This window comes from Conger conger, chromosome 19 (assembly GCF_963514075.1).
Source record: "Conger conger chromosome 19, fConCon1.1, whole genome shotgun sequence".
Classification (NCBI taxonomy): domain Eukaryota; kingdom Metazoa; phylum Chordata; class Actinopteri; order Anguilliformes; family Congridae; genus Conger; species Conger conger.
The window spans coordinates 16498539-16513538 of NC_083778.1; the positions used below are offsets into that span (position 1 = coordinate 16498539).

Below are 15000 nucleotides of genomic sequence, written 5' to 3' on the forward strand. Positions count from 1 at the left end.
TTCCGCTCGTCAAGTCCGCAGAAGAAGCGCCGATCGGCCGCTGACTAACCGCGCCGCCCGTTTCCCCTCGGCCCGAGCGCAGCAGCTTTCCGATGCGGTGCGACAGGTTCAAACCTCACACCACGACAGACCCATTGATTGATGGGCTGATCACACCTATAACTCAAGGGCTGCGGCCTTGTTCCTGACGTCGCTTCTCGTATTTCCTGTTTCTCAGAAGGCACCCCGGGGTTGCTTAGAGAATAGAAATCTGGGTTATCCTTCCTATATTTGTCAATAGTGGGACTAATGAGCACCGCGGAACACCTGTGGCAAAGCGTTGAGCTTCAGAGGATCTTTAATGTTGGGTCAAAGTGAGAGGCGAGCTTTGTGTGTGTGTGTGTGTGTGTGTGTCTCTGTGTGAGTGTGTGTGAGTGTGTCTGTCTGTTTGTGTGTGAGTGTGTCTGTGTTTGTGTGTGTGTGAGTGTGTCTGTCTGTTTGTGTGTGAGTGTGTCTGTGTTTGTGTGTGTGTGTGATATAAGTGATGTGTGTGAACACTAGAAGTGATTAAATTTCTCCTTGCGGTGTGTGTGTGTGTCTGTGTGTGTGTCTGTGAGTGAGCGATTACATTTCTCCATGCGGTGCGACGCTTCATCTGCTATATATCTGTGAAAGTGATTTCAATGATTTCACTTGCAACATCCATGGATTAAAGGGAGGAAAAAGTCCCTCTTGGGAGGCAGTGGAATTATATTCTGGAACCCTTCCATTCTTTCATGCTCTCTCCCGATGCGAGTTCATTTTATCTTTGATTTGATCGTGGTGAGATTTTATTGAACTGTCATGGAGGCGTCCACACTCTGTTTTGACTGAGGCAATTAGAGTCATAATAAACGTGCTCTGTCCTGCCTCGTGGGCGGCTGGATGTGATTTTTCAGAAAGGGTCTGTTTCCTGGGGGACTGGGGGCTGGCTTTCGGCATGTTTATTGTGGCTTCTTTATTGGAAAGAAATACGTAATTCCATATTTATGTGGAAACATTGAAATCATTTGGCACCCGACTGTAGCATTCGTATTCGATGAGAAAATATGAAAACAAACATACATACACACACACACACACACATGTGAGCGTGCGCACACACACTCAAGCACACATACACGCTCACACACATACACATACACACACACGCTGCACACACACACACACACACACGTGAGCATGCACACACACACTCAAGCGCCCACGCTCATGGACACACACACATACACACACACACACATTCTCTCTCTCTCACACACACACACACACACACACACACGTGAGCATGCACACACACACTCAAGCGCCCACGCTCATGGACACACACATACACACACACACACATTCTCTCTCTCTCACACACACACATACACACACGTGAGCATGCAAACACACACTCAAGCGCACACACAGACACGCACACACACACACCACACACGCTCATGGACACACGGACACACGGACACACACACACACACAGACGCACACACACAAATACTGCACTGCATGTTTGACATCACGAGCCCCACCCAGGATCCAAATATGTTTGCATTATGGGGCTCATACATTTCTATCTCCTTTCTAGTTTATTTCTGAGTTGTGCAATCATTTCACTGGAGTGTTTACCATTTATTCATTTTCTCAACTCCCCCGTTCCTGCCATTAAGATGTGGGTTCTACCGAGCGCTATAAGGGCGATATCAGCAATATCAGACATGGTTGTCTCCCAAATGACTGATAAGACGTTGCTGGGTAAAGACTAGTCTGGTGGCGGCCCCCAGGAACACAACCCCCCAAGCTTGTGTTTGGACATAACTGAAATGGGGATATCCAAATAACTTTTGCCAAGGGCCAACAATAGTTTGGAACCAGCCCTGAGATTGTCACTACAGAGTGCCGTAGAGTTGTACTTCAGTCACTGACCCAACACAGCATCACGTCTTCACTTAGTAGGAAGAATAAGAAGGCGAAAGTCAGCCTTCATTCTGTTTTAAGACAAAAGGAAATGCGCTCAATAGCTGGCAAACCAAATATATGTCCATAAAAAAAAAAGAAATTGAGTGCAGTTTTGAGTTTCATTGTTTGGCAAAGTCACACCCCCCCACCCCCATTCCAGGTATTATCGAGACATTTCAGATGCTCACTACACCAGCATCCCGTTCAGATTAATAAATGAAAATACATTTACATGCCCTGTAGGTTCTCCTGCTCTAACATTGAAGTCAGTGACAGAAACAACCTGAAATGAGTCACGACAGAGATCAAACACAAAAACCACTGAAAGACTGTGAAATGACTCATTTGGTTTTTACGCCTTTCAAAACATCTCATTTTAGCTTTGCTTTCCATCGCCCGTATGATATACTGCATACCAGAGAAACCTTGCCTTCCAGTCTGGAGTGCATCCTTACCTGCTTTCATCTACGTGTAAACATTTAGGGTTTGAAACGTTTGAAACTTGGTTTAAAATATTTTGACAACATAAGTATAATTTTTTTAATAGTGGTGTGATAAATAATAACCCACTATCGACTGACAGCAGCTCGTTACTTCTGAGGCTCGACTAGAGTGAGAGTGGGAGCTGGGAGCATGAGTGTGAGACACTGATTTAAGAGAGTGTGTGTGTCTGTGTGTGAGTGTGTGTGTGTGTGCGCGTGTGAGTGCGTGTGTGTGTGTGCGTGTGTGAGTGTGTGTGTGTGTATGTGTGTGTCTCTGTGTCTGTGTGTGTATGTGAGTGTGTGTGTGTGTGTGTGTGTATGTGTGTATCTGTGTGTGTGTGCGTGTGTGTGTGTGTGTGTCTGTGTGTGTGTGTGTGTGTGTGTGTGTGTGTGTGTCTGTGTGTGTGTGTGTGTGTGTGTGTGTGTGTGTGTGTGTGTGTATGTGTCAGTCCGGTTTCAAACAGGAGCTACCACACGGGTGAGGCCACACCCAGTCTGAAGCAGGGCTCCATTTCGCAGTTGGAACACGTGTGTTTTCGTGCGCGTCGCTCCTTCGAGGAGAAGCCTGGGCCTTCTGGCTGGCCTGGGAGAAACACGGTCTGCTGAAGAGGAGAGAAGACCTGAGAGCCAGAGCCTGAGGGCCTGGAAGAACAGCCAGGAGATCACAGCCCAGATAAGGTGTCGAGTCTGTGGTGGCGTTCTGAGTGATGTGGGCTTGGGGGGACATAAAAGTGGGAACGGGCTTTTTTTTTGAGGTGATGTGTTTGGAGCAGACCTGGGTCAAATACCTATTTGAATACTTTTCTGTACTTGATTTATCTTGCCTGGTGCAATTGAGCCAGCCAAGAAGACCAGAACATTTTGAGAGTTTTCCATTGGTTCCAATACACCGGACAAGCTCAGTAAAGGACTGAAAAGTATTCGAATCTAAAGCAATGATGCACAGTATTTCAGCCAGGCCTGGTTTGGAGGGCTACATTTCTAAAGTGGTGGCTGTAGATTTGAATTGTAGATGGGGCTCTGTTATAGATGGTTGAACCTTTAGCTTATTACAACAGTTTCCCTAGAAGACACCACACAGCTACTGTCAGTATCATTAGCACTGCATATACCTTACTCCTGTACATATACCACCGCTACCTGTACCACAGGTACCTCATATACCTGCACCGACAGTACAGCTGGACTATAGGGCTGTGCAGAGACCTCAAAATGGCAAAGGGACACACCAACCTTGATAAACTGTTTCACACACCCAGTTATTGTGCAGTTTTAACAAAATGAATGACATTAACAACAGTACCACTGTGCATTTTTTAAATCAAATCAATGAAGGCATTTGGGGCAAATGGGGCAGGTGCTCAGGCATCCGGACACACACACACACACACACACACACTCACACACACACACACACACACACACACACACACACACAAACACAAACACACACACACACACAAACACACACAAACACACACAAACACACACACACACACACACAAACACACACACACACACTCACACACACACAAACACACACACACACTCACACACACACAAACACACACACACTCACACACACACACAAACACACACACACTCACACACACACACACACACACAAACACACAAACACACACACACAAACACACAAACACACACACACACACACAAACACACACACACACACACACACAAACACACACACACACACACAAACACACACACACTCACACACACACAAACATACAAACACACACACACACAAACATACAAACACACACACAAACACACACACACACAAACATACAAACACACACACACACAGACATACAAACACACACACACACACACACAAACATACAAACCCACAGACACAAACATACAAACACACACACACACAAACACACACACAAACATACAAACACACACACACAGACATACAAACACACACAAACACACACACACACAAACATACAAACACACACACACAAACACACACACACACAAACATAAAAACACACACACACACACACACACAGACATACAAACACACACAAACATACAAACACACACACACACAGACATACAAACACACACACACACACACACTTCTGGAGTACAGTGTGAAGAGACGTGTTGGCATTAACGTGGAGAAGCAGGCCAGGAAAAGGATCACATCACAGGACAATAGGGCGGCCGCCCTCCTGGCTTGTAAATCAGGTATCGCTCATCCACCCCAGTGACAGGACAGAGCCTGGGGTAGACATTATACACCGGCTGCAGCAGTGTAACCGCAGCAATTACCACCTCCAATCACGGCACGGCAATAAAAACAGCTGTCACTGACTGCAATTGCCGCCTCTCCGCGCCCAGACGGAGTGCGTGTCCGGTCCTGTGCGATTCTCACCCGCTTCCGAGTCTCCATTGTCCGGCCGAATCCAGGCCGGGGCGCCCGGCTTTGAGCACGTCAGCTGCTGACAATGTCGAGACTTGGGCTTTGGGCCGACTCCAACTGAGTTAATGAAACTCGGGAGCGCTGCCTGAGAGCTGATCACAGAACTGGTTATTCTGACCCCGAGCCAACGAACAACGTCGGGAACATCGGAGGAGAAGCTAAACGAAAAGTTTTTATTTCCGACGTGTCCGAGCAGTGCGTGTGGAATTCGGGCACTCTGAAAATTTGATGATTTAAACTGCAGGTAGAAATAAACATGATTTATTGCAGCCTTCATATTTCAGCTTTATTCATTGAAACTCAGCCAAAGATCTGGATCTTGGTGCCGTGCCCATAGTTCCCCATAGCTCCCTCATTGGGAATTATAATTTATTTTCAAATACACTCCCGGACTTCCATATCAAAAACAAACACGGCGTCGGAAGGCACAGCAGGAGCTTTGAGTGTTTTGTTTTTCGACTCGGCAGCCCAGTTTATTGGCATGAGCGGTGCCAGGTTCATGACCCAACAGCACAAATATTAATTTCTGTTCCGATGGGGTTTTTATGTATCATTGCTGCTTAAATTGTTTCAGTTTTGTTATTTTGATCTTGGTATCATGTGAGATGGGAATTCCAATGAAATGACATACCGGTTTTAAAATAAGCAACCATTACAATTTATGAATAAATCGTAAATCAAGGCACATCTGAGATAAACACATCTTATAGATATTGAGCATGTTTTAATATAAAACAACTTCAACTTCAAATTTAAACAATTATGCACATCTTGTAAAAAAATAAGCGGACTATTTTAAGTGCTAGTTGTTTTACATTGAAATGTAAGTTTAAATTTAAATCGTAAGGAAGAATGGAAACAAAAATGTACAGTGGCGTTAAGAATCAAAATTAAAATGGCATGAAGTATTTTGGTTAGGAATAATGTAAAAAAAATAATGTAAGCAACAACTGTACAGTGAAATATACACCTTCGAAAATCAAAACAAGCACAATCACAGATTGCGAATCCTGCCCTTGGCCCCTAGTGTTGAAACGGTGTAACGGTGACCCTTTACTGACTGACCCTTTGGGTCTTAGTAACAGCCAGAACCTGGAGAGAGGCAGCCATCCAAATACTGAGCGATTCGTTTAGCTTTTGGGTTCATTTTAAAACGATACAAATAATAATAATGATAATAACGATAGCTTGCTTTGATTGACACGGTGGCCCAATTGGAACGGAATATACTGAAACTACACTCCAATAATCAACATACTGCAGCACTTCATGGGCAAATGTACACTTTTCAGATCACGCAATGTACGTATTATACGTACGTAAAATGTACGTACGTAAAATAAATTGCGGTGAAACGTATTTATCGTTTCCACCTGTGGAAAGAAAGGTAAGCGTATTCATCAGACGTTGTCCGTGAGGGCGATTAGACCTGGGTCTCCAGGGGGGGGCGTACGTCCCCGCAGGGGGACAGGGAGTCCTGGCTGTGGGTGGAGCTGATCCCCGTGTCCGAATCGGTGTCGGCCCCGTCGCCCTGAGAGAGGGCCTTCTGGAGCTCCGTCCGGCCCGCCGCAGACTCCGTCCAGCAGGGGGTGCCGGCGCCGTCGGCCGGGTCGGTCAGGCACAGCGCGCTCAGCTGCGCGGCCAGGCCCTCGCACTCCTGGCCCTGGGAGCCCAGCACGGCCCCGCTCAGCTCCAGCTCCCGCTCCAGCTCGGCCAGCTGGGCGTGCAGGGCCAGCCCGCAGAACATGCTCTGCTCCAGCTCCCTCCTGACCCGCTCCGTCTCCGCCGCGTCCGCGGAGGCCCGGGGCCCCCCGCCCGGCCCCGGCGGCTCCTCCCCTCCCCCGCCCGCCCGCCACGCGCCCCACAGCTCCGCGTCGATGTCGCGGGACAGCCGCTCCACCAGGTCCCGGTGCCGCTCCAGCTGTGCGTCCAGCTGCTCCAGCTCGTCCGCGGGGCGAGGCTCGCAGTTCCCGGGAGAGGCGTCCGGGGCCGGCCCCAGCCCCCGCTCCGCCCGCTCGATCTCCAGGTCCAGCTCGCGCATCCGCAGGGCCTGCTCCCTCAGAGCCCGGTCCTGGGAGATGATCACCTGCACCAGCCCGCTGACCCGCCCGTCCCCAGCGGGGGGCGCTCTCTCCCGCTCGCGGATCCTCTCCAGCTTCCTGAAGGCCTTCCTCACCATCCTCCTCTGCCGGTCCACCGGGAGGGCCCGCGCGTACTCCGCCGGGGCCCGCTCCCCGGCCTCCCGCCCCGCCGCGGGGTCTCCGGGGCGCGGGGCGCGGTCGCACGCCCTCACCAGGGCGAACTGCACGAAGGGCTGCTCGTCGCCCCACGCCGCCCACAGGCGCAGGATCCGGGTGAGCGGGGGCAGGGGCCGCTCGAAGCCCTTCCACCGCTCCAGGAGGCAGTGGTCCGCGGCCGCGCCCCTCTCGGGCTCCGCGCACGCGCCCTGGTCCTCCAGCAGGGCCTGGACCACGTCCGCACACGTGCTGTGCTTGGTGAGGCCGCACACGGTCTTCTCCTCCCGCTGCACCCACACCTGGATCTCCCGCCCCGCCTCGCCATCCTTGCCCTCGGCCCTGGCACGCAGAAAAACACACACACACACACACATGGCAACATGACACCCTTTTCAGCAGGAATTACCATCCGTCTGTCAAACCCGGCTACTTCCTGGAGTTAAGCGTTATCGGGAGAGAATTAAGGCAATTAACCTCTCACGCTTTGCGAAAGGGGGACTTAAGCGGGATTTGGCAGAGTTTTTTCATTCAGGAAAGATTAAGTGAAAAGGGCGATTCGGGGTGAGTTCTGGCGGTAGGACAATGAGGCGTCGGTGGAGGTTTGCCAGAGGTAAATGGCACGGAGCTGTACGGATATCAGGAGGCGTTTCACAGAGTGTTCTCCGTGTGTGGGGGCACTCACCAGGCCTGGCTCTCTCTGCATGTTCTGGACAGCCTGTTCTCCTCAGTATCCTTATTACTCTAATTAATTAGTACATTAGGAAACATGAGGGCGAGAAATGACAATCATCAAGCTCTCGTCTCCTTTCAAGTCGTACGTAGCGTACAGCCTTCTCCTTTCAGGTCGAGAGTACAGTTCTGCCTGACCATAATCCTGATGATGTTAAGCTTTAAGTAAAAGTTCTAATCTATTCGCTATCAATAACAAAATAAACTAAATTATTATTATTATTTTTTAATCTATGAGCCTTAGTATCTGGCCTGTTTGTTCAGATAGAGAGTGAATACCGCAGGGTGTGTTTGGGCGTTTCTCCATGCTTTGCAAAAGCAACACAAACTTTCAGAAATAAATCCCGACTGAAGTTACGTTTAAGTTCTTAAGAACAAATTCAACAACAATTTCTATATCGGTAATAATGAGTACGTTTAACAACCAAAACAATATACAGATTAATCGTGTATTGCTGGCTAGGGGTATGATGTTGTATACCTGCAGGGTACCACCCCAGTGACAAGGGGAGAAGCATTTGCACCTTTTTAGGCATGTGACGTTTTGTTTCTTCTTCTCTGAGTGCACAGGAGGAGGTGTGGAAAGCGCCCCTAAGACAGGAAGTGATGTCATAACCCATCGTCCCGCAAGATATCAGCGATGCCGGATTCATTCCAGATGTAATGTGACGAAACAGAGGAGAGGCACTCCGGCATCTCTGGGTAACACCGTTCACACATTCACACGCGAGTTTAACGCACGCGCAAGTACGCACCCATCCATTACAAATGCACGCGCGGACACGCAAACGCGTTGACCCAAACCCACTCTCAATGCCGGCGATTGTCGGTACATCTATGGCAACGTTTGCCAAATCAATAAATCCTGTCCTCAACGCAAATGCGCTAGACCCAGCCACAGACTCGAGGGTTCAGTTCTCTAACGCACCTCTTGCCGAACCAAACCCAGTCCTTTCTCAGGCAAACAAAAACGCATCTGGTGGAAGTGAACCTTTCGCTTGTTGATAGTCATGTAGGCTAATTATCCGTTCACATTATAGTCATGTAGGCTAATTATCCGTTCACACTTCAGGCGTCATGCAAAAATTATTCCTCTGGCAGGGCCAATTATGATTTAATTTACAATTAGCGAGTCATTTCCGTGCCCTCGGTTATAAATATTAAACTGAAATCTGTTCAAGTCAATCCATCATAATTCCTATCATCATACGACACTATACAAGATACAAGTAGATGTACTGTACCTTCTGTTTTTTCACTGTTGTCTTGCATATGATGTTATAATGTGGGCTGATGTTTCTCAACTGTCCGTGTTATTGAATAATATATTACTTCTGTGTCGCACTTTGTGTCGGCGGGTGCTACAATTTGTCATTATAATAATAATAATAATAATAATAATAATAATAATAATAATAATATGGCAATTTTATTGCAAGATTTAAGTAGACCACAGCTTTGAACTTTAAAGTTGTGTTACTGCTTCTTCGGCAAGGTCAAATATTTTTCCTCAAAGAGCATTCTGAAGTCGCACAGTTACAGTACATCCGTCTGTATACCACGCCCGTACCGTTCACAACAGTCGGAATGTGAGAGTCCAGCCAATGAGACCCGCAGATAACCCTTGACCTGCTATATCTCGGTATTCCACTTCAACGAGAAAACCACTGCCTTAAACGTTTAATAAATAAATGTTTTTGCGCAGTTGTTTTTGTCACTTTTATCGTCCGATACCGCGGAGGATAAAAAACAAAAGGCGTGCTTTGTGAAATCGCGGCTTCGCAAAGCGAGGAATGACCTCTCAGGAATGGAATGTTAGCGCAGCGGCGCGCACCGTACGGCGGGCGGGTTAATGTTTACGCGCTCGCCCGGGCATAACTCGCCACTGCAAATAGCAGCGCCGCGCAAGCTCAAAGAATGAAAGCGAGCAGACGTTCCACCTGTGGCTGAATACTACCAGCAGGAAAACACGCCAGCAGCCTATTCCCGTGACATCCGCTAATGGAACCGACATACAAATACACGAGCTCATGCGTATCCACATTCAATCCACATTTTTGATGATTGATGCTCTGAATCACAGACACTACTACTACTGCTGCTACTGCTACTAATGCTGCTACTACTACTACTACTACTACTACTACTACTACTACTACTACTACTACTACTAATAATAATAATAATAATAATAATAATAATAACAATAGTAGGAGTGCACTTTTATTACATGGCTTTCTAGTGCACATTTCTGAAATGTGTTGAAAAGTATTGACAAAACACTATAAACAAGGAATAACTCAGCAATGCAGGTGAAATAGTTGACATAAAGATGAAAATAAGTTTCAAAGTATATATAGTTCAATGAAATTCAGAAGAAACAACTGTCTTGAGGCCCTGAATGAAATCTGCCAATAGTTACAGAGAATTGAGAGTCCTAACCCTTCCAATTCACCCTGTTGCAGTATAAGGAAAGTGCACCTAAGATCATCCATCATTCACTCGGCTAAAAAAAAATCTCCTGCACTGAGCCACTCAGCTCAGTGCTCAAGGGGACAATGAGGGGGGCCCCAGCCGGGGAATCTGAGCCGGCCACTTTAGCTCCCTCTTCACAGACGCACAGGGGCCACCCAGACGATTAGAGACACGGAGATGATAATTACAACTGCAGCAGCACCGACCCCGCTGTTCCCCAGTCACATTCCCACACCTGTGTTAACCCTTTAAGGTGCGCGTGCTCACAAACACACGGGAGAATAATATTCTAAACTGAACATTCCAATGCCGATGTAACAATCACAGTGGAGTTAGTTCTAGAACACTTGGGGGGGAAAAAAGATTCTGGATTTAGAATTTTGAGAAAACATTCCAAAAGAAAACCTACTCTTCAAAGGGTTAATGACACATGCGTGACATCCCACCAGCAGAAAAAAGAAATTTGAGTGACAGCTGCAGTTAAGATAATCTCAGTCCCGACTGTCACTTTAGAAAAGAAGACAGAAGGGGAGACATTGACATATCCAGTTGCTGCTGGGAAATAACCTTGACAGACCCGTCCATTGACCACCCAGCTAGTAATTGGCGTTATTATTAAAGCTGAGGTGAGACTCTCGAGGGGAGCATTCAGGCAAACTTCTGTGGCTCCTTCTTTAGGTTTTGGTGACACATTTATGGTGGGGGTGAGTGGGCAGGAATTTTAAATTTTGTTGTAGCAACAGACTGGCACCAGACGAGAGAGATGCAGGATTTAACAACCTCCTGTCACAACTGTACTCATGGGTACTACCGATTATTTTACAGATGTTTTTTTGTTTTTTTTTCCAGATGAAAATCCATTGTGATTTTCTTGGACACAAAGAGGCTAAACCGAACACACCCCCCCCCCCGCCCCCCGGGTCACTGTTCTCCGTTTCAGCTTTCCGGAAACAATAGATCAAGAGCTCTGAAAATCCGTTTCCTGCAATTGCCTGAGAAAGTGAGCGAAATAAAAGCGAGCCCTGGTGTCTGAGAGGCTGAGAAGCTGTGCACCGTTCAGACGCGGGTCGAGTGCAAGACTCCCGTCCTCGGCTGGTGCAATGCACTGAAACGCCTCTGAAATTCCCACAGAGCCGCACGTAAACGCGGTCCAATCCGTACTGCTCTGCTGCCGGCTTACATTCGCTCAAGACTCTATTCTTTTATCTTGGCTCTGTCTCAAACTGTTCCCTGGCAGATCTGACCATTCAAACTGTGACTGAATCGTCTTTGGTTCTCCATTAAATAGCCACCTCCAAAATATGAACTGTGGTCGCCATGGTTCCTTCACAGCTTTGATCATATTTTGGTGTTATTCTCTGCCGGCAGTGCCGGGCAATTATTTTGCGTATTAAAACTCATATTTTGGAGTATTTTACAGACAGCCCAAGTCTCATTTTTAATTGTGTCCAGTGGCACAGAAACTGCAGAAGAATAAACTTATGTTTGTCATTATTGGACCACAATGCATAATCAAGGAAATCACATGTCCTGTTGAAATAGTTTCACTTACAATGTCAGCACCATGTATGAATTTGGGACTTTCCAGTGTGCATGCTAGTTACTTTAGATATCTGTACAAATAAAGTGAATTAGTCAGAAAGATTAGACAGATTTTCCCCACTACTGAAGTATCCAATGACAAACATATCTGTTAGATCTTGGCCAGTTGGCCTGGGAGTCTCTTTTCTGAAGGTGAACCTTATCAATCGCATTAGGTGACCAGAAACAGAAAGACTAATGTCAAGTCACTTCATTGGTGTTTAGCCACCACGTGTGAGCAGTACAACCTGGATGTGCCGTGGCGTAGAGTCTACTAACGCCTGGGAATCTCCCCGGGAAATACCACACTGCTCTTCCACCAGAAACACAATCAACATACACTTAATGTAAATGTCTTGAGAACTGTACAATGCGTAGATGCGCAACTGGTTTCAGAGACGGTGAAGGCCAAGACCTGAGGAGAACGCCTTTGCCACGGGCCACGTCTCACAGGGAAGCAGTTAATCAGACCTGGCGAATTCCTTTCCAATGATTGGGCGACACACCGACCGAATATTAAAGGCAATTAAGCGCACAGAGGACAGAGCGAAAGAGCTTCCCAAACTTAAACAGAGGCCAGTATGAAATTCCCGTTGACACAAAGGCTACCGAACCACATAGGCGAAGCAACTCAATATCAATTGCCTCGTCTGTCCCCGACTTAAATCTTATAATACCTGTCAGCAAACGATTGTTCTCAAATGCAATGTTTGGTCCTGCCCTCAAGTAGCCTACTGGAATTTGAAAGACAACTTTCACAAGTCTGCACACCATAACACGATCACTTGCGGAATATGATCTGCAACACGAAAGGGCGCCACTTCAGTTGAAACTGATATGTTTGGAATAGATGCCAGCCTACTTAACAACAACTTCATTTCAACAAATCTTAAATTTGTCGTGGGTTATGTCCACCAAACTACGTTCTATGAGGAGCCTAATTGCAAACTAGGAGCCCACACGTGAACTTCGAAACGCTGCTTTGGAAAATGTTAAACTTTCAAAGTTAAAAAAACTTTGCACGGCAGCATGCACGTTTTCACACTGTCTCACACCAGATTATCATCACAACGTGACAAGTTACCAGCAACTTCATTAATGACCAATAGGCTATGAATGTCAAAAGTACAAAAGAGTGCCGTCAAGCATATTTCTGGTAACATATTGAGAGTATTTCCTAGTTAATACATTGTAACTATACTGGCTGAAATCTGACAAAAACGTAATTTCAGAGGTACATAAGGACACTGATTTACAAATCAAAAGTCAATCATTGCCTAGAAATCTAAATTAAATGTAGCAAACTGCACGTGAATATGCGACAGAATGCGTAAAAGGAAACTTTCCACTTTTCCTGTGAAATAAAAAAGCAGCCTATCCCATTGCCAAACATTTCCCACGGCTTAAATAGCCTATTGCCAATGCTACAATAGTGTTAAGACAGACACCCCCAACTATTACAATGCCTTAGCACAGGAAGGATAGGCTTGCATGAAGTTCAAAGTATGAACACGTTTTAGAATTCACATTATACCTGTTTTTCAAGCGCGCTTTCAGAAACTTCTTTCCGAACGGTGCCATAGCAACTCACGCATTTGCAACTCCACTCAGGTTATGACTCGGCGCTTTGAATCAAGCTCTCGGCAGGGTAAGGGTCGCGTACAGTCTGCATTACGCCGAACAAATGTGAAGACAGGAAAAAAAGTTGAGCAATTCTTTGAGCTCTCCTGGGATTCTTGCGCACCCAGCATTGAAGCCCATCCCTATTCAGGAGGTGGCGTTACAAAGTGACTTGCGCTCATAAAATCTTCTTGCACCGTACGCGAGCTTAATGTCCTCGTTCAACCTGTTCTGTGATATCATATAACAAATTGATTGTATAGTGCGAGCACCACAATTGGACCACCGGACACCAGCTAAACAAATACGAGGATTATGTTTGCGGTTGCCATCTACAGCCTAAATCCCAGCAACATGTAGGCATTGATATGCTCTGTGTAACCTACAAAACCATTCTATTCTATATGGCGTAGGACGGTATATACTGTACTTTTATTATATTATCTTATATGCGTAGGTAGTTTTTGTCAGCCTTCAAAAAAATCAGGGTTAGAACTGGACACGAATATAATGAAAGCGCAAGGTCGGATCATACACAGAACAAATTCTTGTTTTATTCTCGCTTTCGGGCAGGCAGCCTACTCACTTCAACGGCTGCTCGACGAGACAATCGTTTTCAGACTAATTAAACCAAGTACGAAGTAGCTGTGTCGCTGCCAAGCAACGCAGTGCAAACGCTCGCCTGCGCAGTGCAGATCCTGAGACGTTCCTGCAGAACGACTAGGGCCCTCATCGTTCGAAGTTCTCTTTATTCTCTCTGCATGTAAAATTACATATCCTGTATGTGGTGCAATGATGTTTTTCACATTCTTTGAATCTAAATGGATAGTATCTTGAATTATAATATTATATAAACACACAAAACAACTTATGCAGGTTGAAATCAGTGGAAAGTCTGTCCAAATGGTGGAAATATCAGCCAGTCTGTGGGGCAAAACGTCATTGTTTTGGATTCAACTACTTTTGAAAAATCTACCACGCTTATCTGGTGTATTGGAAACTATGAAGTTCTCTCAAGCCCTGGTTCTCTTGGTTGGTTCAATTGCACCAGGCAAGATCTATTGAGTACAGAAAAGAATTTGAATCCAAAAAAGTTACGTATTAGCTTAGTGGCTAAGGTTCATGAAGGGCTGGAACGCGGAAGGTTGGTGGTTCAAGCCTCGGTGTGGGCACGATAAGATCTGCACAGCTGTTGGGCCCTTAACCCTGCATTGCTCCAGGCGGGGATTGTCCCCTGCTTGGTCTAATCAACTGCAAGTGTCTTTGGATAAGAGCGGCAGCTAAATAACTGTAACGTGTTCTTATAATTATACGGTGAGTTCCATACTCTACTGTACTGTACTGGTTCATATCAGATCCCTCTGTGTGCAAAGTGGAGAGGGCTGTGACCTCCAGTCCAGTGTGAAATCGACTCTATGTACTCACAGAACATCCCCTA

General features: G+C 46.5%; 1 protein-coding gene across 1 annotated transcript; it reads right to left on the reverse strand.

Moving 5' to 3' along the window:
* Positions 1-5266: 5266 nt before the first annotated feature.
* Positions 5267-13615, reverse strand: LOC133119375 (ras association domain-containing protein 9-like). The gene is made up of 2 exons (XM_061229918.1): positions 13477-13615; positions 5267-7496 (listed from the first exon to the last, which is right to left on the reverse strand). Exons 1-2 carry the CDS (start codon positions 13521-13523, stop codon positions 6344-6346), a joined length of 1200 nt encoding a protein of 399 aa, XP_061085902.1. The 5' UTR covers positions 13524-13615; the 3' UTR covers positions 5267-6343.
* Between the last annotated feature and the right edge of the window lie 1385 nt (positions 13616-15000).